The sequence below is a fragment of the Eurytemora carolleeae genome, unplaced genomic scaffold (genome assembly GCF_000591075.1).
Source record: "Eurytemora carolleeae unplaced genomic scaffold, Eaff_2.0 scaffold10, whole genome shotgun sequence".
Classification (NCBI taxonomy): Eukaryota; Metazoa; Arthropoda; class Copepoda; order Calanoida; family Temoridae; genus Eurytemora; species Eurytemora carolleeae.
This window is the reverse complement of record NW_019396179.1, coordinates 468,704-490,969: the sequence shown is the minus strand read 5'-3', so window position 1 is coordinate 490,969 and position 22,266 is coordinate 468,704. Positions and strand designations below refer to the sequence as shown.

General features: G+C 31.8%; 1 protein-coding gene and 1 long non-coding RNA gene across 10 annotated transcripts; one reads left to right on the top strand and one right to left on the bottom strand.

Moving 5' to 3' along the window:
• Nucleotides 1-60: 60 nt before the first annotated feature.
• LOC111697346 (uncharacterized) lies at nucleotides 61-17,672 on the bottom strand. 9 transcript variants are annotated; one of them, XR_002764270.1, is made up of 15 exons: nucleotides 17,573-17,672; nucleotides 16,680-16,721; nucleotides 13,871-13,974; nucleotides 12,221-12,356; nucleotides 10,958-11,501; nucleotides 9,655-9,975; nucleotides 6,476-6,745; nucleotides 5,956-6,267; nucleotides 5,845-5,899; nucleotides 5,684-5,743; nucleotides 4,793-4,964; nucleotides 4,249-4,342; nucleotides 2,474-4,119; nucleotides 505-584; nucleotides 61-233 (listed from the first exon to the last, which is right to left on the bottom strand). XR_002764270.1 is itself a non-coding variant. In XM_023467320.1 (14 exons), the coding sequence occupies exons 1-14, from the start codon at nucleotides 17,613-17,615 to the stop codon at nucleotides 199-201; spliced, it is 3,834 nt and encodes a 1,277-aa protein (XP_023323088.1). In that variant the 5' UTR covers nucleotides 17,616-17,672; the 3' UTR covers nucleotides 131-198. The 9 variants fall into 9 exon arrangements, 8 of the variants coding, with proteins under 8 accessions (XP_023323088.1, XP_023323089.1, XP_023323085.1 ...); XM_023467320.1 differs by lacking the exon at nucleotides 505-584 and having other exon boundaries at nucleotides 131-233; XM_023467321.1 differs by lacking the exon at nucleotides 61-233 and having other exon boundaries at nucleotides 448-584.
• A 947-nt stretch (nucleotides 17,673-18,619) lies between these two features.
• Nucleotides 18,620-21,808, top strand: LOC111697363 (uncharacterized). Its single transcript, XR_002764273.1, has 3 exons — nucleotides 18,620-18,673; nucleotides 20,608-20,750; nucleotides 21,673-21,808. It is a non-coding gene; the product is annotated as an uncharacterized LOC111697363 (long non-coding RNA).
• Nucleotides 21,809-22,266: the final 458 nt, after the last annotated feature.

Genomic DNA, 22,266 nt, shown 5'->3' with positions numbered 1-22,266 from the left:
ACTATGCTTGGAAAAAATGTATCCACAAACAAATTCTTATAAAACTTTCAGATTATCCAACTCAACCCTTGACCAAGGCCATGAATGGTTGTAAATTAATCTTTAACGTTCACTGAAAAAATATTTAAAATAAACATTGAACTATTTTTATTTAATTTTAACTTTAAATTTTAACATTTTCAACATTTAAACTTTTTTTTAGCAGCTGGCAAACTCATCCACTTGCAGAAATTCTGAATAATGAAAAGTTTTTAACACTAAAAAAAACAATGAAGCTTGTATTTACCGAAAACTACATTTTTTTTTGAAAAAAAAATTTAAATTGTAATTTTTGTGTGGTCTAGAAGTGCCAGTATTTAAATAAATCAAATAGTTTGTTCAATTTAATATAGAAAATGGAGAGAAAATGCTGTAGGTAATTGTAGTTTAAAAGTATTTTTTATTTTCTCCAAAATATACTAGAGGAGGGGGTGTTGTGTATTTGTGGTCACTCCATATCCCTACCATTTAAAAAGTCGCTGTTAATTCAACCCTTTTTGAATAGGAGGAGGGGTTTCTGGATCAATCTCTAATTGGTTGATTATCTAGATAGATAGAACTGAGTGTTACTGCCCTTGCAATTTCTATTGGTTCTGAATTGTCACCAAGCACTTCTTCAATTCAAATTAAATTTAAGGAATACAAATTTCAAAAAAAATTAAATAGTCCATTACTTTTTATTATTTGAGCTACAGTTGTAAAATTATTTTAATAATTTCTAAAAAAGACATGTTCGTTAATAATTTAAAATTATTATTACAATCACTGGCAGCCATAGTACACTTAAATTTCCGAGCCGGTCAACCTTTCCGGTCCCAGTTTGTACTGTATCGCCCGGATATTGGGTAAATAAAGCAGACACTCAATAGGACTAGCCGGTGCAACAAGTTTGACGCAGTCAGACTTTAGGTTGAATTTATTTTTATTAAAGGGTCAGAGGTGCGTGCAATGTTATGAAACTTTAAATCAAATATTTAGATATTGCATGAAGAGTTCCAATACTGTTTTTTTTTTGCATAATTTTTTGCAGTGATTGCGCAATTTATTTTGGCCTCCGCAAACACTATTTTTGCGTAAAAATGTTGAACTCTGCGGAAAGCTTTTAAGAAGTCGGCTGGTCTTAGTTAGAACATAAAGGTTGCAATATAACAATAAAGTAACAGATTAAACTTATTTGCATTTAAATATACCGATGAAATTTTCAAATAACCAAAAATATGTATTCTAAAGTACTCAAAATAAATGTAGCTAAATTTGCTCATACCTATTGTTTTGCATCATTTATGTGTTTTTTGTCTATGTAATCTATATATAAATTTGGCTTGTCTGTCTGGCCGGGTGTCTGTTTGTTTGTTTGTTTGTATCCAATGAACGTCGAAACGGCTGAACCGATCAGGCCCAAATTTTTTGTTGGACCTCACGTGACCACAGGGAAGGTTTATGAATGATCAAAATTTCAAATATTTGTCTCCATCAAAATTCGATCTTCATTAAATTTTTGAAAATTTTGAAAATCCACGAAGTTTTTTGTGAAAATCCGCGAATTATTTTTGTTTTGTTTTACGATGTACACAAAGAGAACATGTTTACCATTAATTTAGAAGATGGGCGCGAAGCGCCCTCTAAGGCTAGTCTATATCTATTTATAAATTTGGCTTGTCTGTCTGTTTGTTTGTATCCAATAAACGTCAAAACGGCTGAACCGATCGGGCCCAAATTTTTTGTGGGACATCACATGACCACAGGGAAGGTTTACGAATGATAAAAATTTTTTAAAAATGAGTTTTAAAGGTTTTTAATTTTGTAAAAAAATTTTAATTCTTGAAAATCCGCGAATTTTTTTTTTAAATCCGCGAAATTTTTATCTTTGTTTTAAAATGTAAACAAAAAGAACATTTTCACAATTTAAATAGAAGATGGGCGTGAAGCGCCCTAAAAGCCTAGTATCTATAGAAATAAGAAAAACACTCCAGCTTCAATAAATTGTTCATACAAATTATAAACATAAATGGAGTATAGATGTTTCCTGAAGATACATATTAATTACATTCAGAAGAATTTCAAAAACAGCGAACAAAAATTATTGCAAAATAATTACAAAACAAAAACCCAAATTTGAACATTTATGACAGAGATTTAGATCTTTTAATTAAGACCGAACTTGTACTTTTTATTTGATATGTATCAATAATAATACTAATACACATTTTGAATCTTAAGATTTACAAACGCTTTATGTAGTTGTTATTTTAGTTGATGTATAATCAACTGTAGTTGGAAACTTATTAGAACCAGAAATAAAGCAAAAGGAAATTTTTTTTTGTTAAAACAGAAACAGAAGGCTTGCCTCATGCAGCAGAAGGGACTGTATATGAGATTGATGGATTAACAGGAGGAGGTGAAGGCGACCCTTGATATTCTGATGGTGGCTTACCGAGGTCCACTGGAACCAAAGCTGGAGTAGAAGGGGGTAAAGTTGCTTCTATTTGTAAATCAGGTATCGGAGGATATTTCCTATTATCATTTGGACCGACTGTTGGATATCTTTTCTCTTCATCAGAACCAATTAGTGGATATTCGTTTACCTCACCTGGACCAGCTGATGAATGTTCTTTATTTTTGGCAGTACCAGTTGGTGGATATTCCTTTTTTTCATCAGGACCAGCTGGTGGATATTGTTTTACTTTATCAGGACCAGCTGAAGGATATTCTTTAACTTCACCAGAACCAGCTGGTGGATAGTATTTAACTTCACCTGGACCAGCTACAGGATATTTTTTAACTTCACCAGGACCAGTTGGTTGATATTCTTTAACTTCATCAGGTCCAGCTGATGGATATTCTTTAACTTCACCAGGTTCGGTAGGTGGATATTCTTTAACTTCACCAGGTCCAGCTGATGGATATTCCTTAACTTCACCAGGTCCGGTAGGTGGATATTCTTTAACTTCACCAGGTCCAGCTGATGGATATTCTTTAACTTTACCAGGTCCAGTTGGGGGATATTCTTTGACTTCACTAGGTCCAGCTGGCATATATTCTTTAACTTCACCGGGTCCAGCTGGTGGATATTCTTTAACTTCACTAGGACCAGCTAGTGGATATTCTTTAACTTTACTAGGACCAGCTGGTGGATATTCTTTAACTTCACCAAGACCTGCTGGTAGATAATGTTTAACTTCACCAGGACCAGCTGGAGAATATTCTTTAACTTCAGCAGGACCAGCTGGTGGATATTCTTTAACTTCACTAGGACCAGCGGGTGGATATTCTTTAAATTCACCAGGAGCTGCTGGCAGATATTGTTTAACTTCAACAGGACCAGCTGGAGAATATTCTTTAACTTCAGCAGGACCTGCTGGTGGATATTGTTTCACTTCATCAGGACCAGCTGGTGGATATTTTTTAACTTCACCAGGACCAGCTGAAGAATATTCTTTAACTTTAGCAGGACCAGCTGGTGGATATTGGTTAACTTCGCCAGGATCAGCTGGAGAATATTGGTTAACTTCAGCAGAACCTGCTGGTGGATATTGTTGCACATCACTGGGACCAGCTGGAGGATATTCTTTAACTTCAGCAGGACCAGCTGGTGGATATTCTTTAACTTCACCAGGACCAGCTGGAGAATATTTTTTAACTTCAGCAGGACCAGCTGGTGAATATTGTTTAATTTCGCCAGGACCAGTTGGAGAATATTCTTTAACTTCAGCAGAACCTGCTGGTGGATATTGTTGCACATCACCAGGACCAGCTGGAGGATATTCTTTAACTTCACCAGAACCAGCTGAAAGAGTTTGTTTTTCTTCACCAGGACCAGGTGGAGGATATTGTTTTGTTTCAGCAGGACCAGTTGGAGGATACTGTTTAACTTGACTAGGACTGCCGTGAGGGTATTGTTTTGCTTCAACAGGACCCACTGGTGGATATGTCTGATTGTCTTCTGAGTTTGGGGTATTACGAAGAATTGGTGGAAAGTTAAAATGATATATATTCTTGTTGTTGTTAAAGTCATATTTTTCTGGAATCTTGATGTGGATGACATAGTTTTTTCCAGAGTCTCCAAGTTCTTTCAGTAATCTGAAGTTAACAATAGACAATGGAAGACTTATCAAAACAAGAGGAATTGCAATTTTCTAAAAGTAAAATGGGGAAATATTTTTTTCTTTTTAAACCCATATATTTTAAACTAAATTATCTCCTTGTTCCCTTTGTTTAAGATGAAGATGATATGTATGTCCATCATTATCAACATCTTGAACATCATCTGTAGATATATCCACCAGCAGTTTATCAGGAGTTTCTAAAATCAAAACAATTCAAATTATGTTAGTTAAATTGAAGGAGGGTAATTTTCACCAAAAAAAAATATTAAACCGGAAATCTTTATTTGGTTCAACCCAAAATACCTTTACATTTTTTTAAATGTCAATATCTGTAAATTATTGTCAAAATGACTGTTTTTTCACAGCGCAGTATTGTTTAAGTCATTTGATTTTAATAAAGATTGAAACTCTATAGGATACTGGTAAACTAAAGTATAACAGTTGTTACCCTCAAGATTAGCAACATCTTTTAGATGAATTGAGTCAATTTTAAGAAATACTGCAGACGATGAATGAGACTTTATGAGATTCAGGTTGTGAAGTCTTTTATTCAGAATCTGCAAGATATTTGTAAGACTCAGGCCCACCCCTCATGGAAGGATATTTTAGTGTATAAAGTTTAATCAGAAGAAGTTTTATCAACTGACCTGAAGAGTTTTCTTGGTCCAGTTTACTTGAATGCTCCTCTGCAGCTGTCAATTGAATTGTCATATTAGATGGGTCATAGACTTCTGGTTCATTAACTCTTTGCTTGGTTAAAGAATTGATTTGATTTTCCAACTCTGAATATGCATTGGTGTTCTTGATGCTCTCCATATTCTATAAAAATCTTACATTTTGGGAAATCTGTTTCTTCAAATTTGTTGAACATGGAACTGTCAATGTTCATGCCTTATTAATCCATAAATGTAATGAATTTTTATGAACTTTGATTTGACCATGCTTAAGTAACCAGGGGCGTAGTCAGGAATTTTTCCAGAAGGGGCATACATTTTTTCTTTCCATGGGGTTTCAGCACCCATATGGGCCTGAAAACCCCCTGAAAATCATAGATTTTCACTGCTCCAGGGGGTAGGAGGCTTAGCCCACGCCCCCTGACTACGCCTCTGACTGTAAATTTTTTTTTATTTTACGCCTCTTTTCATTAAGTACTAATTGAGTTCGTATACAATCAAAGTTTTATAAAATTAAGATTTATCAATAATCATTGGCTCGGCTATAAATTTTTGATGTGTCTACTGTGAGAACCAAAATACTCTGGAATAAGAAGTCGACTTTTAAATTCAAGTTATGAATTTGTATAGCACATTGAACATGACATGCAGCAATTTCACAATGTAAACAGACCCATTTTACTTAACAACTAATTTTATAGCTTTCAAGAGAATCTATTTGCTTTAAAGAAGATCAAATGCACTGCAAAATGATAATGTTGTCTTCCTATTCCACAGTTTTCTGGTTATGAATGTAAGCAAATTTAAAAGATGTTGGTCTTAGATCACAATTTAATATAGTTGGGTTCTATTGGTAAGATTTTCCTTTTCATGTTCTTTGTTAATATTCTCAAGCATATTATTTATTTCAGCAAAAAGATCTTTCTATATTCAATTTTTAAAGTTAAATTATAATGATTCATAATGCTAAAATATTCTTTCTCTATTTGATAAGATTTTTTGAAACTTTGTTTAAAAACTGATCCCTGATTTTTATGAGGATACACATCAGTCTGCTGAAGGTTTGGCTGAATGGGTTGTCTAAATTTATACAAATTTGTGTTATAACTTTTTTGTTTCTTCAAAATCTAAGCTACCTGTATTCTCCCTCTTTATTTTGAACAGGAATAGGGCTGTTGGTTGCATTTTGATATTGGTCTATAACTTTAGTGATATTTACAGGTTTAGCTCCTAAACTTTCTGCAATATCTGACTCCATGTGGGATATTTCATCAAAGAGCTTTTCACTTTCTGGAACTTCTTTCTTTTCTGCGTCAACTGTGTAAGGGTTTCCAGTGGGGAGTGTTGTAGGAATTTCTTGTGCATCAGAAACTTTTTTATTGCATCTTCCTAATCTGGGGGGACAAAACTGTTTTGTTGACACAATCAGACCATCCTTGCAGGAACAACTTACCAAAAAAATCATTTCTTTTAATGAAAATTGAATATAAAATGTTGTTCTCAATTTAGAAAATATCTGTTTTTATGAAATGATCACAAAAAAAGTAAAAAAAGACCCATTTTGATATTAAAGCAAATTTAGATTTCAACAAATTAATAATACTTGGAATTTTCTTCAGTTTTTTTGTTTTGTTTAAAAAATGTATTCATAGGTTCCTATTGCAACCGTCACAACAATCCCATGATGAACCATCTTCTTTAACTTCGCCATTTTCAATACAATCCTTACTAAGTTGAACTTCTTCAGTAGTTGGGGCATAAGTAGTTTTAATCTTATCAGGACTATAACGTTCTGAAGTTGGGGTGTATGATTCAGTTGAAATGTAATTGATGGTTTCATTTTGATTTCTTTTGGTTTTGCATTTATCAAGGTTTGCAAAACAAGCTCTTTCAGTTGAGATTATTCTTCCATCAGCACACTTACATCTAATAAGGATTTTTTTTTACCATAAAGATGTTTATACTTCATTATTTTGCATAATAAAGACTTTTTATTTTTATTTATTCTACACACATTAATGGAATTGAGTCTTTGCCGCATGTAAAAATTTGCTAACTCCTATATATATTTGTAACCTGACAATGTAAACCTTAGATAATTCAATTTTAGATTACTTGATCTAGCAGAATTTATAGTTTGAAATAACTAAGGTATATGGCATTGGGTTGCAAAGATATAGAGATTAGAAACTCAAGTCTTTTACTAACTATCTATGTTTGTTCTACGTAAAATTCATTATTCATTTGAACTGCATTTCAAATCAATATGTAGGAGGATTAGCTTAATTCAGTGATATATATAATGACGTATATCTTAACTGCGCCCATTTCCTCTGTGTTATAATGTGTAATATGATTGCCTTAATCATGTGATATAGATAGCGACATAGGAATTGTTATTAAGTCTATAAGCTTTAAATTGTGACATATAAACCTCAAATACACTAGTTGATATAGAAACTCTGACTTGATTGCACTGAGAGAGTAATGATTCCCTGTTTTGATAAACAGGTTGAGGATCATGTCCTAGTTGAGACATTGATAGTTGCAATATAGTGTCCAAGTTGAGGCACTGATAGCTAAATATTGCACCTTGTGGTAGTGGTGTTGATAGTTCACCCCATAGTAGTTGTATAGATCCTGTCCTAGTTGAGATATTGAAAGTTGTGAGATTGTGTCCTAGTTGTGGAATTGATAGTTTGAGATCGCGCCCAGTGGTAGGAGCAACAATATAGGGAGTCAAGAGGTAAACATAAAGAAAATGTACAGGAAGAAAAGGTACAGAAAGAAGATGTACAGAAAGAGTGTGTACGGCCTAGACAAGAATGACATGATGGGCCAAAAGAGAGTGACATGAGGTTCTCAGAGGGTATACTGACTATGTGTTACAAGCACAAGATAATACAAATAAAAAATCACAATTTACTATGTAGTTTGGACCCGCATAACCAGAGTAGGTTGTTTAAATTGGTTGGCCCACTATAAACGAATGAGAATTGCAAGCAGCCTTGTACACCATGAATCCTGCTGGATGTTGCAGGACAGATTTCTAAATTGGTTCCCTGACAGAAATGTTACAGTAAATCAAAAGAAGTCTGTCATTAGTTTCCAAGGGAGGTCTACAACAGTGCACTCAAGTTACAACAGAAACCAAGAATGAAATATATTAAGATGTGGAGTCCCTGGAAATGTAGAAAATAAGGGATAGATAACCCTAATTTTTACCAATTAAATATAGGTTAACAAAATATTCTGTAAACCTGCAGTATGATGTACATTATTAGCTATCTATGTTTGTAAACTTTTATGGAAATTCATTATTCATTTGAACTGTGTTTTAGATAAATACATAATAGGATTAGCTTAATCCTGTGATATATATAAAGACTTACATCTTAACTGTGCCTATTTCAACTGTGCTCTAATACTTAATATGAAAGCCATAATCATGTGATATAGATAACAATGTAACATTTGTAATTAAGTCTTTAAGCTTGAACCTGTAACATATAAACCTCAAATACACTAGTTGATATAGAAACTCCAACTTGATTTCAGTGAGAGAGTAATCATTCCCTGTTTTGATTAACAGATTGAAGATGGTGTCCTTGTTGAGACATTGATAGTTGTGAGATTGTGTCCCAGTTGAGGCATTGATAGCTCAAGATCTTGCCCATTGGTAGTGGCATTGATAGTTTACGTAAAAGTAGTTATGTGATCAATTAATTGTTAGTGTCTGAGTTGACATTCATAGCTAATGAGATTGGACCCAGGGTACTGGGATTGATAGACACTAATGGCCGTGTGTCGACATTGATAGTCAAGAGAACCTGAGTCCTACCTGGATAGATACTTCTTCGAGAAACTGTTATGGAGTAGGGCATTTACTACAATTATCTTGCAGAATATAAATAAAAGATGACATAACTTTTACACCTTCCTTTCCATTTGATTAAAAAAAAATTGTAATACTTTTTTAATGGAAATATGATTGAAAGGTAATATTAAAAAAATATGTGCGCACATATTTCTGTAAGCTTTTTAATATTCATGTGAACAAGGAAGGGAACCCTGGACGCCATGAGCCTCTGCTTTGCAGACACAAGTCTCCCTTATTTGCTAGGCAGACCGAGCCTCCTCCATGCAGTAAGAGCCTCTACAATACAGTAAACAAGTTTCAGCTAAACTGAATAGTTTCCTTAAATTTCAAGGTTTTAACATGTTGTGAAGATTTTTTTGTATTTTTTTGAAATGGTGGTAAAAAAGTTTATCAAAGATTATAAGTATTAATCAATTATTATAAAACATTTAGAGAAAAAAATTCTGAAAGTAATTTTATTTGATAATTTTATAATTTTTGATTTAAGCAATACCTTTTTTGAAATTTTTGTCAAATTAAGATAACCAAAAATTTGACATCGACAAAAAACTCTATCTTAAAAAAATTCCTGGAAAAGGTATTGCTTAGATTAAATATTAAAACTAAATAAAGTTCAATGTAGAAATGAATTTCCAAATAGCCTTCTTACTACATTGAAATGTTTTATTGTAAAACATAAATCTTATTAACCCCTCTATGAGTCAATATAAGTTACAAATCATGACAATCAATAAACAACATTATTCTTAAGTAAAATTGTTGTTGAAAAATAGGAAAAATATCTTTATTACATGTTAAAACCAAGAGTTATAAGAAAGCTGTGCTGTATAGTGGAGGCTTGTTTACAGCATTGCAGAGGCTCCGACTGCGTGGTGGAGTCTCTGGCTACCTAGCAAATATGGGAGGCTTGTGACTTGGCCCATGGTGGCTTGCTAAAATTTATATTTTGATGTACCTATTGCAACCGTCACAACAATCCCATGACGTCCCATCTTCTTTCTGTTCTCCATTTTCAATACAATTCTTCCCACGGTGAACTTCCTCAGAATTTGAGTTCTCATTGACGTTTTCTTCGTGATATGTGAAATTCCCATAATTGTTTAAAGCACCTTGTCTTTTCTCTTGCTCGCTATTATAACTTTCTGATGTTGATGAATAAGTCTCAATTGACTTAGAATTATTAATTTCATTTTTGTTTATTTTTGTTTTGCATTTATTCAGGTATGGGGAACAAGCTCTTTTAGTTGAGATAATACTGTCAACAACACATTTGCATCTAAATTATATCAAACTAAATATCATGAAGATATTCATATTTAAAGTGCTTGGGGAAAAAAAAATTTTGTTGACCCTATCATGATTGGGCTATTTATTACCTTGTAAAGATGGAGAGGGGGGGATGCATTCCTCCCTAGACCCCTTTTATTTATCAATTTATACTTCAAAAATTTGTTTACAGCTGTAGTTACAAAAAGTGAAGAAATTTCAGCTTTCTAGTGTAAGACGTTTTTAAGTTATGGAGAAAAGATTTAAGGTGCCCACACATTGTTCCATTAAAACATCCACCATTTTATTAGGGTTTAAAGGACCGTCCCTTTGCAATCGAATTCTGAACAAGGAATCAACTTTTTCTCCATTCACAGTTGTCTTTGAAAAGTAAGGCCAATACTAATCAATAGCTAAGAAGCTATTTAGTTTACCCCAAAATTACCCAAATAAGTGACCAGTCCCTTTAAGGTAACACTTTGGCATTGGCTTGTTTAGTTTATTAGCTTGGAAAAATCGCTCAAAACAAACTGAAGTAAAAATTTTAAAAATGGCTCTCCTTCCCAAATTAAAATTTGTGTGTATCATCCTTAAAAGTGTCTCATTTGTGTGTTTCTTTTTTATTTAAGCTTAAGTTCTTTCTACCAGAAAATACTAAATGAAAAGGATATATATTTTAATCAAAAAGATTAAAAGATTATTAAAAAACAAATCATCTCTCAAAAATCAAATTAATAGTTTATCACCAATTTTTAGAAACTTCTCACTGCTGATACATCAAGTAAAACTTTCCAAAAAGAGAAAAAAGTACTAATCAATTCAGGATAAAATAATTTCCCTAGCTTTCTCTAAAGGATATATTTTTCAATCTTTAAATTTCTTTTTTGATTCTGTTTTTCCCTCTTCACTAAAGCTATTACTTTTTCTGAGAAAATAATAACTTTCATAGAATTATAATCTTCTAAATAAGCTGATATTGTAATTTTCCTTACTTGTTGCAGCCGTCACAACACATCCAAGAATCTCCATTTTTATGTTCTTCTTCATTTTCCATACACAGTTCGACAGGTATAGAGTTTTCAGTTGTATCATATCTATCCTCTTCTCTTCTTATCTCCTCTTCTGTTCTTTTAAGATCCTCTGTCAGTTTTTCTTCTTCTTCTCTTTCTTTATTTAAAGTTCTTTCATTCTCTTTCTCACCTCTTTCCTTTACTATCCCCCTATTATCTTTTGAAGAATAGACATTTTCTTTTTCATTTTTTGCTTTGTCTTTTCCAGCAATTGGTGTGTCCAAACTTTCCAGTTGTTGAAGGGAACTAACTAATTCTTCAATGGGCAATTCATCCAAGTTTGCGGACGACAAATTGGAGCTTTTAAGAATCTCACTTGAAAGTATTCCTTCGGTTTCCTTCGAACCTGATGTTTTTTCAATGTATTTAAACGCATCATTAGGCGGTTTATTGGATTCTAGATCAAGATAAGGTGCATATTTCTCCGGATTTGAAGTGGATTCCAGTGTTTTGTCGGTATCTGGAGCTGAAGATAACAAGGATAAAAATATAATTACAGATTTAGATTATTTTTTATCTTAGGAATATTTGACTTTAATCCAAATCCAAAATATGCACCTTGTCAAATAAAACAAGTATGGTCTATTCTATTATTATTCATTTAAATTACAGAGTAAAAATAAGTTTAAACAAATATTTTTGTGACATTTCAAACTGTTCAGCAATCATTGTATATTGATTCATGTCATTAAAATAGGTATTATTAAGTATGAAAAAGTTTTTTCCGGGATCTTAATTGTTTCTAATTTGTTTAAGAACAAAATGATAGTATTTTCAAACCGATTCTAGTGGTCAAAACAAATTATAAAAAGAAAAATCACAGCAAAAACTTTTTCATACACATGATACCCATTACAATAACAAAAATAGTTTTATTAGATTTTAATCAAATTATTTAATAGCAAGTCGATAAAGTTATTTTGTCAAACCCCATTGTAGGGTGATAAATTAACTTAATCACCCTACAACGGAAAAAATTAGGTATGAAATTTGAAATTTGAATAGCAGGGTGCAAAAAATTACTGTTCACCCTCTTATAGGGTGAAAAACTCACTTAATTACCCTGCAACAGGAAATATTAGGCGTGATAAATTCCCTCAAAAATGAAGAAAAATAATTTATTGGCATAAATTTTAAATTTTTAAAACTTTCTCAGTTTTTAACATTATTTTCAAATTTTTTTCCCTGTTATCTGTCTTCCTTTGTAAGAATCTTGTTTTAGTCCTTCGTTTTCTTGTTGTAGTTTAGAAAGAGAATCTTCGAGAAGAGCAACATCATCTGTTAGTTTATACTCTGATGGATCCGAAACTGATTCCTGATCCTTTACAGGGTTCGGTTTGGAATTAAAAAAATGACAGTGCTTTAAATAAGTGTTTTTATTTTTATTTTTTGGGCTTTCAGGGGGTTGCTCAAAAATCTATCTAGTTAACTAGAATGCAACATTTTAAAAATGTTTAGTGTTTTGGAATTATATTCAATACTGAATCAGAAGCCAAAATAAGCCAAAACCAACAATGCTCATCAGAACTCATTTGTTCAGACTTTTGTAAAGTCTCTAATTTCCATATAGTGTGTTAAGTCCTCGATTTTGTTGTTGATATCTATATATAAATTTAGCTTATATGTCTGTCTTGGAGTTTGTTTGTTTGTATTAAATAAACGTCAAAACGGCTGAACTGATCAGGCCAAAATTTTGTGTGGGACCTCACGTGATCCCAGGGAAGGTTTATGAACAAAGAGAATAGAATAAATATTAGAGAGGAATTTACTGGAAAAAGTGAAAAACAGCCATTTTGTTGTACTGTTTCCATACTGTAGGTGTACTTTGCATATTTATGCTATATAATAACAAATCACACATTGTTACAATATATTCTATTTGTTTATGAATGATCCAAATTTTCAAAATTTGTTAAAAATTTTGAAAATGCGCGAACAAATATTATAAAATTAGCAGTTTTTTGTTTAGTTTTTGCTTTTTACTGTACAAAGAGAAAATGCTCACAGATAAAGCCACAATTAAAAATTGAAATAGACGATTGGTGCGAAGCACCCTAAAAGCCTAGTTGTTGAATATTGTACAAAGACAAGTTGCTCACAAATAGAACAACAATTAAATGTTGTAATAGTAGCGCCCTAAAAGCCTGGAATGATACACTTTGATCTATATTGTAAAGAGAGTGAACGGTAAAATATTAATAAAATCACAATTTTGTGGAATAGTAAATTAATATCCTGCCCAATTCACCAACATTAGCCTTGAAACCGTTATCTGAGCAACAATGAGGAAATTCTAGTTATTTTTCTACAAAAAAATGTGTTAAATTCTCTCAATTTTATCTTTTTTCAATTTTTTCAGAGAAAAACAAGGATTTCTCTGTCTTTTAATGAGACTATTTTTTAATGAATCAAAAATGCCATTCTTTGAATGATGGGGTCACTTGAAATTGTGTCCACAGTTCCTATAGTCAAAGCATGTTAAATTTCAAAGGAATTGAGTCTTTCTCACAAACTTTGATTTTCCAATCCTTATATTTGTGCAACCCACTGGCGTAGAGCTTAGATATTTCAAACTATTAATACTGATAGATTAAATATTTTAAGTTTGAAATATCAAAGATTTACACCGTTAAGTTGTAAAGGAATAGGGATTAGAAAATTTGAGTTTGTGGCAAAGAATCAATTCCTTTAGCAATTAGCATATATAGGAAACATTTTTTAGTTTTCAACAGTCACACTTTCGTTATTCATTCAACGCGTATTATTTCATTGAACAAAGTTAGGTGTAATTAAAATGGCTTTAAGATAAAGGATTATTAGGAACACCAACCCTCCCTTAGATATGGATTCATGGGGATCCTCTAGAGGTTGATATGGCTTAACAGGATTTATTGATGGATTGTATGGATCTTGTAAACTTCCCAAGGTCTGCTCAGAATCTGTTATATTTAATATTCAATTGTTCAGTACAAGATCCCAAAACATCAGTTCAATCTGAACCAGTTCAAGGATTTACAAGTTGATCGTAGTCGGGTGATCAATTTTGGACTTTTATAAAAAATCATCTAACCTCCAACTAGAGGTCCTGATAGTAAACATATTAAATAGGCTTTCTGTCAAATTTTAGCCTTCAAAATTGAAAACTTGCTCTGATCGTTTAGTGGAGAGATGCTTTGCCACAAACTCTGATTTTCTAATTTTTTATGTTTGCAACCCCGTGTCTTGGAGCTTAATTATATCAAACTATAAATTCTTTTAGATCAATAAGTTGAAAATATCAAAGGTTTACACCATCAGGTTGCAATGATAAAAGAGTTTAAAGATTTGAGTTTGTGGCAAAGACTCGATTTCAAAATTCAACAAAACCTATAAAATCCTAAAGAGCAAAAAGTGTTTTGGCAGGTTTTCTCCGTTACATAACACACAGAAATATGACAGTTTAAATCAAGCCTCTCATTTTCAAGGTTGACCAAATATTTGTTAAATTTCTGTTCTCATAAATACTTTAAAATTTACAATTTTTGTAAAAGTTGTCTATTTAATTACTTTATGATTCATTGGTTGAATCTGTCTGCAAGGAGAAGGACTATATGAAGATTTAAAAAAAACTTCTACATATATTTCCTATTTTGAGGTTGTGCATTCTAAATATAGAGAACATTCTAACCAATTCGGATTATTACGGTATACATATATACATTCAAAGAATTATTATGTAAAGATAATTATTTCAGAGGTTTACGCATTTTTCGTACTGCAGTGTACTGTCTCTGGGCGGTAAAGTAAACACAAGCCGGATGTTACAGTCTTACATGGAATCCATTTTCACATAAAATATTAATGAAATATTCTGGTTATAGGAAACTGTTATTTGAATTATCAAAATTATATGCTTTAATCCTCCTCTCATACTAGCAGAATACTATAACATCTATTTTTGTTTACAAACATCGCCCAGAGGGAACTGGTTTCAATATAAACGCAGAGAATACGCAACAGCAATTAACTTTCCTTGCCTTATTAACCTGTATATATTTATATAATTACTGGTGTATAATTTCTAAAATAACTGACTTCCACTTAAAGAGGAACAGGTTCGATTCACAAGGGTGCCCTTTCAACCAGTATTTGATGAACAATGTAAACTATATCGTCGTTTTTCTTGCTTGAAAAGCTATTTATTTTTTTAATTTCCTCAAGTTGTCCTGCATCATAAATCCGCATTCAATCCAACTTGAATGGAAAATGTTTAATTTGACTTGAATCGGAAATTTGACTCTAGGACTGGATGGTCACCCTAGATTCCTTTAAGTATTTTCCAGTGACAAAAAAAAACAATAATTTGCTGAAAGTTTATATTATTGCTTTTCTAAAAATGTTATAATTGAAAATTTGATTAAAAACATCTGGGTTTTCACAATGAATTCTTTTACTTTTTGAAAAATTAATTTGAATTTGAATTTGTTAACTTTGTGACTGCATTTGTCCAAATTATTGTATTGTATTGTATTGAAAGTAAATACATATTCATTTTGTCAAATAAAAAAGTTTTTCTTCTTTATTCCTCAAATCTTGGTAAGAAATGGGGTAAACTATATTCATTACCAGAAAACTGTGAAATAATAATACTAAAGTGAATTTGGTGTTAACAAAATAGTTTAATAAAAACTTACAAAGTCATTTATTAAGTTAAATGGGGCTGTTTACACTGAGCACTTTTTTGTTCTCGAGATGTTTATTGGACTGATCATCCTCTTAACTTGATTCTAATTAAAGTCGTATTCCTATTCCAGAGTTTTCTGGTTCTCGCTGAAGATATGTGTATTGTGTATACCATGTATTTGATAATGCAGGTTTATTTCAATTTATTCTTAAAATATTTATTTTTCTGGTGAAATGTTTTGTTTTTAAACTGCAGACAAATACTTTTACATTTATAAGGATTCATTTTTTATTCAAGTTTTTATCTTATTAGAATTTGTATTAACAACTTTGCTTCCAGAGGTCGAAATCAAATAATATCCTGGAATTAAGAAAAGAAAAGGTTCAACCTTAGGACAATTTAAACTCCTCTTCATCTCAAAAAGGGGAAATAAAAAGATTGATCTGAGCTGAAAACTTTAGAATAATGAATATCAAGATTAATACTTAAACTCCTGGTTTTGCTGAACCCAAGATTTTTTTAAAACACTTTTGATATCAAAGAAAAAAGTCAAAAATTTAATAAATCAGCGTAATGTTAAGATGTACTTTTTAGCGTGTACATTGGATAATCAGATTATGCGATCGTGATTAAGGATATCTCATTCTAAAGTGTTCAGCTCTGCTCAAAAAGGATTAAAGAAATAAAGAAACTGAAAACTCTTATATTTCTAATTTAAATATTTAAAGTTACAAATACGTTTTGCATCATTTATTGTTTTATTATTTGATTTTTAAAGAATAATCAGTTTCATATATTAAAGGAACTGTAAGCGTGATTGACCCTATATGCGCGCAAAGATTCATGACTAACAAACCATCTTGAAAAGGGATCAAAAACGTGGAAGATATTGTCGTTTTTTCTAGGTCCCTTGAATTAAAGCATATGTTTTTATTCCTATCGTAATTTTTAAAGAAAACCATAATACTGAACAAAGTTTTCCTAAGTTTGTAGGTATGGCGTCAGTGTAACAGATAATCAGTGCTATATATTTAATAGTATTATACATTTTTGTTTGTATTGTGCAGTTTGTACATTTGTCAGGGTATGGCTTAATGTACAGTTTCAGTTACTGAAGTCTGTATTCTGTACTGCTTTCAGTGTACTACCAACTGTACAGTTTTCAGTTTATTGTATTTTGTACTGTTTTTAATGTACTGCCATCTGTTCAGTTTTCAGTATATTGTATTTTGTACAGTTTTCAAGGTACTGCCATCTGTGCAGTTTTCAGTATATTTTATGCTGTACAGTTTTCAGTATACTATATGCTGTACAGTTTTCAATGTACTGCCATCTGTGCAGTTTTCAGTATATTGTATTTTGTACAGTTTTCAGTAAATTGTATGCTGTACAGTTTTCAGTAAATTGTACGCAGTACAGTTTTCAGTATATTGTATTTTGTTTAGTTTTCAGTATATTGTATTTTGTTCAGTTTTCAGTATATTGTATTTTGTTCAGTTCTCAGTATATTGTACGCTGTACAGTTTTCAATATATTGTATTTGTTCAGTTTTCAGTATATTGTATTTTGTTTAGTTTTCAGTATATTGTATGCTGTACAGTTTTCAGTATACTGTATGCTGTACAGTTTTCAATATATTGTATTTTGTACAGTTTTCAGTATATTGTATTTTGTTCAGTTTTCAGTAAATTGTACGCTGTACAGTTTTCAGTATATTGTACGCTGTACATTTTTCAATGTTGATAATGAAGTGAATACTATTGTTCCTGGTAGGATGAGTGTTCAGTTTTCAGTATATTGTACGCTGTACAGTTTTCAGTATATTGTACGCTGTACAGTTTTCAATGTTGATGATGAAGTGAATACTATTGTTCCTGGTAGGATGAGTCTAGCACAATGATTATCTATTAGAAGCATGTTAACCCCAGGAGTATTGTTACACTACTAGAATATCAGGTGGAACAATATCACATTCATAAAACGAATTTACGTCAAACAACAAAATTTTAATATCTTTAAGTCGGAAACTAGATTAAAACTCAGCGTTCCTCATAAACTCATAGTTAATCCCGCCGTTTACCCGAAATTTGTTGTAAAAAAAAACCAGTTTTAGGGTTTTTCCCCTTTAAAAGTGGACCTACTCAACTTAGAATCTCAATAACCAAACTCAGACCATTCCCGTGGTTCTCTCGAGTTCCCCAATCAAAATTTAAGGAAAATCAGTCAAGGTATCCATGAGTTATGATCAAACATACAGAAAAAGATTTCAACTTTATTTGTAAAGAAACTACAATTAAAAATAATACATTTTCTGTGGTTAACCAGCTAATAAAAATCCTTTAAGTTTTTATGCCTTAAAAGTAAAAAAGGACAAGGTAATAATTTCAAATATAAGAGTGCTACAAGTAAAAAACAGACGGGGTGGCGTCAAATGCATCCCCCCCCCCACGAGGCCTGTTTAGGGTTTAACGTAAGAGTGTATCTAATTGATCAGACAAAGCTTTAAACAAGGGGCTCCGCTCTGTAAGTGGAAAGTTACTTAAATATCCGACAACACTTAATTTCCTTAAAGAAGAATTTATATAAATAAGATTTCTGATAAACACCAATAAAAGTTTATGAATTGAATTCGATTAGTTCTGTGGAGGGGAGGGAGACGAGAACCCCGAAGAGAGAGAAAAAAGAGAGAAACTTAATAACAAGTCTTTACTTACACTCTCTGCTATCAGGGTGTCTCATCCGAGTAATTTTTTGTTGTCTCTACATCTCTAAATTTTGTATTTTTAATCATCTATCTTTGTTGGATTAAAAAAGGCCCCAATAAAAACTAAAAAGTTAAAGAAATTTCAAATTTTTTATGTAACCTATTTCTAGGCCTTAAAATATCGGTCAATTTTTGTATAAAACGTTGTTTTTTATTTAAAGAAAACAAAATGCGCACAATCCTATGTCACAAGACCAATATCTAATATCAGGTAAAAAAAACTTTTTTATAACCGCCCAATTAAACGGGACATTATGCTTTTTAGCCGGGGGGTTTAAAAATATCTTTTTTAAAATTTCCCACGCTTCATTAGAATTATAGTTTAAAATAAAAAACCCATACTGAATAATAACCCTTATGAAACAAAATTGTCTCTGCTGAATGAAAAAAAAATATATATTTTAAATTTACTGACAATTTAGAGTTCGTAATAAATTTTTTTTAGATTGATTTTTTTTTCTGAGAAATATAACAAATAATTCAATTCAACATTAAGTTTTCTGAAATTTTAAAAACAGATATATGTAAAGTTAAATTAATTCTCTTTTATTTACATTTAACTTTAAATGATTAACAAAAAAAATAAGTTTCTCTTTCAATGGTTCATTCAATTTAGCGGTCTACAGTTTTCAAAATAAGTACAGGGTTACCCACTGTCTGTCTAGTTTTTCCCCCAATCATTAAAAATGTTAAAAAAACTTTATTCAAGGCAATAGTCATAATGTTACCTTGTCATATTCAAAGTCTCATTTACAGTCTCATTCTTTGTGGGTAACTCTGTAGGTCTTGAAAATTATATATTATAAGTTGAAAAATAAATTGTGTTTTTGATGAAAAAATTGTTATTTTGATAAAAATATTTTTCTTTCTGATTAATATTATCCATGAAAGTTAAGTTCCGAGTTGAAAACAAAATATGGATTGTGTGAGAAAATTATTTAAAAAATCAAAATCATATAATTTTGTTGATTGATCAATAGAGATTCGAAATTTTCGTTCAATTTTCGCAAAAATGTTCGTTAAAAATTTTTAACAATCTTCACGAAATTCGCTCGAAAGTTTCACGAAATTCGTTAAATTTTCAAGAAAAAAAAATTTCTCGCAAAAATACAATTTTCTTGATGCAAACTAGAAAAATTTCGATTTTTATCGAACGAAAATTGAACGAAAATGAGGTCAAAAATGCATCAAAATTCGCAAAAATGTTCAATGAAAATAAACTTTTCGCACATTTTGTTCAACAAAAATTTCGATGGAAACCCTTTTGGTCAAACGTCAAGACCTGATTATCTATTCAGTTATCAAGAAAATAATCCTCGTACTCCTCTTTAAATGATTTACTATGACTATAGTGAGACAGACGATGATAGGATAGGACAGGACAAACGTGGGACGGACGAACATAGGATATGACAGGACAAATGTGGGACAGATGAACATAGGATATGACAGGACAAATGTGGAACAGACGAAAATAGAACAGGACAAAAGTGGGACAGACGAACATAGGACAGAACAAACCTGGGACAGATAAATTAAACAGAATACGGGAAAAACGTAAAAAATTTTAAGACGAACCAAAGGTTAAACAAGTTAAACGTTGGACAGAGGGAAACGTAGAACACTTGGTAAACTGTGGGACTGGTTAAAATGTAGGACTAGAAAAAACATATAAAAGACTAAATACAAATATAAATGAAAATATGTATAGTAACATTTTAAAGCATTCTTGAATCATATCATTTACATCCAGAATGGGGGAGCTTTCCACCTTATGTTTAAATTTTGCTGGGGTGGTTATATATTTGTATGCTTCAACATTTCTCTCTTTCCCATGCTCGTCCCTTTTCTGCGTTTGTCTCTCTCCTACGTTAATACTAGGACCGAATTTAATGAATTTAAGGGGTCGCTGAACTGCCTACCCCCTGTTCTAATTTGAACCACTAATTTAAAGTAACAGATTAAGGTTGGTAGTTCAGCGACGTAGTTCAAATTCATTAATTCCGGTCCCAGGACAAACGTGCGAGAGAGAGACATTGAGGATAGGGAGAGGCACGGGACAAAGAGAAACATAGGACCGTACAAAAGAAGTGGCACCTTAAATGGAAGGTTACGTAGGTCCTTTAATACCACCATTTTTTTCAGATTTAGTATGAAAGAAAAAGAGGAAGTACACATCCCAGCTGCGGTTTGTTCTTCTTCTTCAGAACAATTCTCTTCATCAAGCGACCAACCCAACATATTAGTACATCCCACCTCTATACCACTCATTAACATTTGTCATCCAAGTAGGTTTTTTAAACTATTAAAAAAGTAGTTGACTCCACACTAGTGAGAAAGGTCAAGCATGTCCGCACCATTAAAGTTGAAACCGAGGGTAGGGTCGAGCCGGTTCAAATTCAAATTGACCCCAGTTCACCGTGACTCAAATCTAAATTGCCTAGTATGAAACTTGAATCAAGCTATAACACATTTGAATAGATCAAAAACAAAGTTGAATCAAGTTAAAAATAATTGCGTGTTAATTTTACTTCTTAATATGCTTTTAAAAATGTCTAGACTTTTGATAGTTCAAAAAATATACTTCTTTAATTAAATAATATAAATTTTAAATATCAAAGGTGTACATCATAAGGTTTCAAATATACAGGAAAAATTTCGAAAATTAGAGTTTCTTCAAACTGCAATTATATTTCATTTGCGTGTTCTCAGCAAAAGTGATAAAAAAAAACAATATAAAATTATCAAAATTAAAAACTTTTTGAGTTTTTAAAAAGACACGTTTTATTCCACATTTTTGATGAGGTGAAGGATTGAAAGATACTATTTTAAATCTGGGATGACCCTCTTCAAGTTGAATGTCACATGAAGTATCTTTAAGCTTGAGATTTGACTTAGAAATTTTATCTAGATAGGGTTTGCAGTGAAATGGAAACATCGACTTGCGAAACTTTCGTATTTTTCGCGAAATGTTTTGCATTCCTGTCGTAGAAATAAAAACGAACATTTCGCGAAAAATTGAGAAAAGTTTCGCTTTCTTCGAGAAATTGTCCTATTTTTTTGTGTGAAATTCTGCATCGTTTTCGCTTCTTTTGCAAAATTCATTTTAGCGAAAAAGATTACCAAAAAAGCTTGCGAAATTTTAAAGTTTTAGCGATATTTTGCATTTTTCGCCAAAGTTTTCTTTCTCTGAAAACCAGCAATATCTAGGCAGTTCGACCATCATGTCTCAGACTCAATCTGTTCCATCTTCAGCAGAAGGAGTTTTACTGCCAGCACCATCCTGCAGTAGTTTAACCTCTATAGCATTAAACTCAGGAGAATATCACGAACCAATACAAGTTATTCAAGGTAAAAATCTTTTACATTTTGTGCTCTCCTAGCCACCTAGGTTTAAGAGGGGGGGTCCCCCTCCTCATTTATTTATATTGGTACAGGTACAGGACTGTAAAAAGTCCAGTCTGGGTAAAAAAAAAACATATAAAACACTTAAAAACTGTTTTGAGATAAAAGCTACAGATTAAAAAAACAACGTTTTTGAAAAACTCTTTATAGAAAATGGATGCACAAACATGAGTCATATGTTAACCCTATTTATCCTCGGGGACTCCCCCCCCTTTTCGCTTTTTTACGATAAATCAAAAAGTATTTAAGCTCAAATTGTCTTACTTTTTTACCTATACCAGACTAAGTCTATATTTAGACCTACTTCCATTTATTGAATTTCAACACTTTATAACTCTATGGAAACCCTTGAAAAAAGCAACCAGATTTAACAATTTTTGCAGTGAACTTTTGCACAGA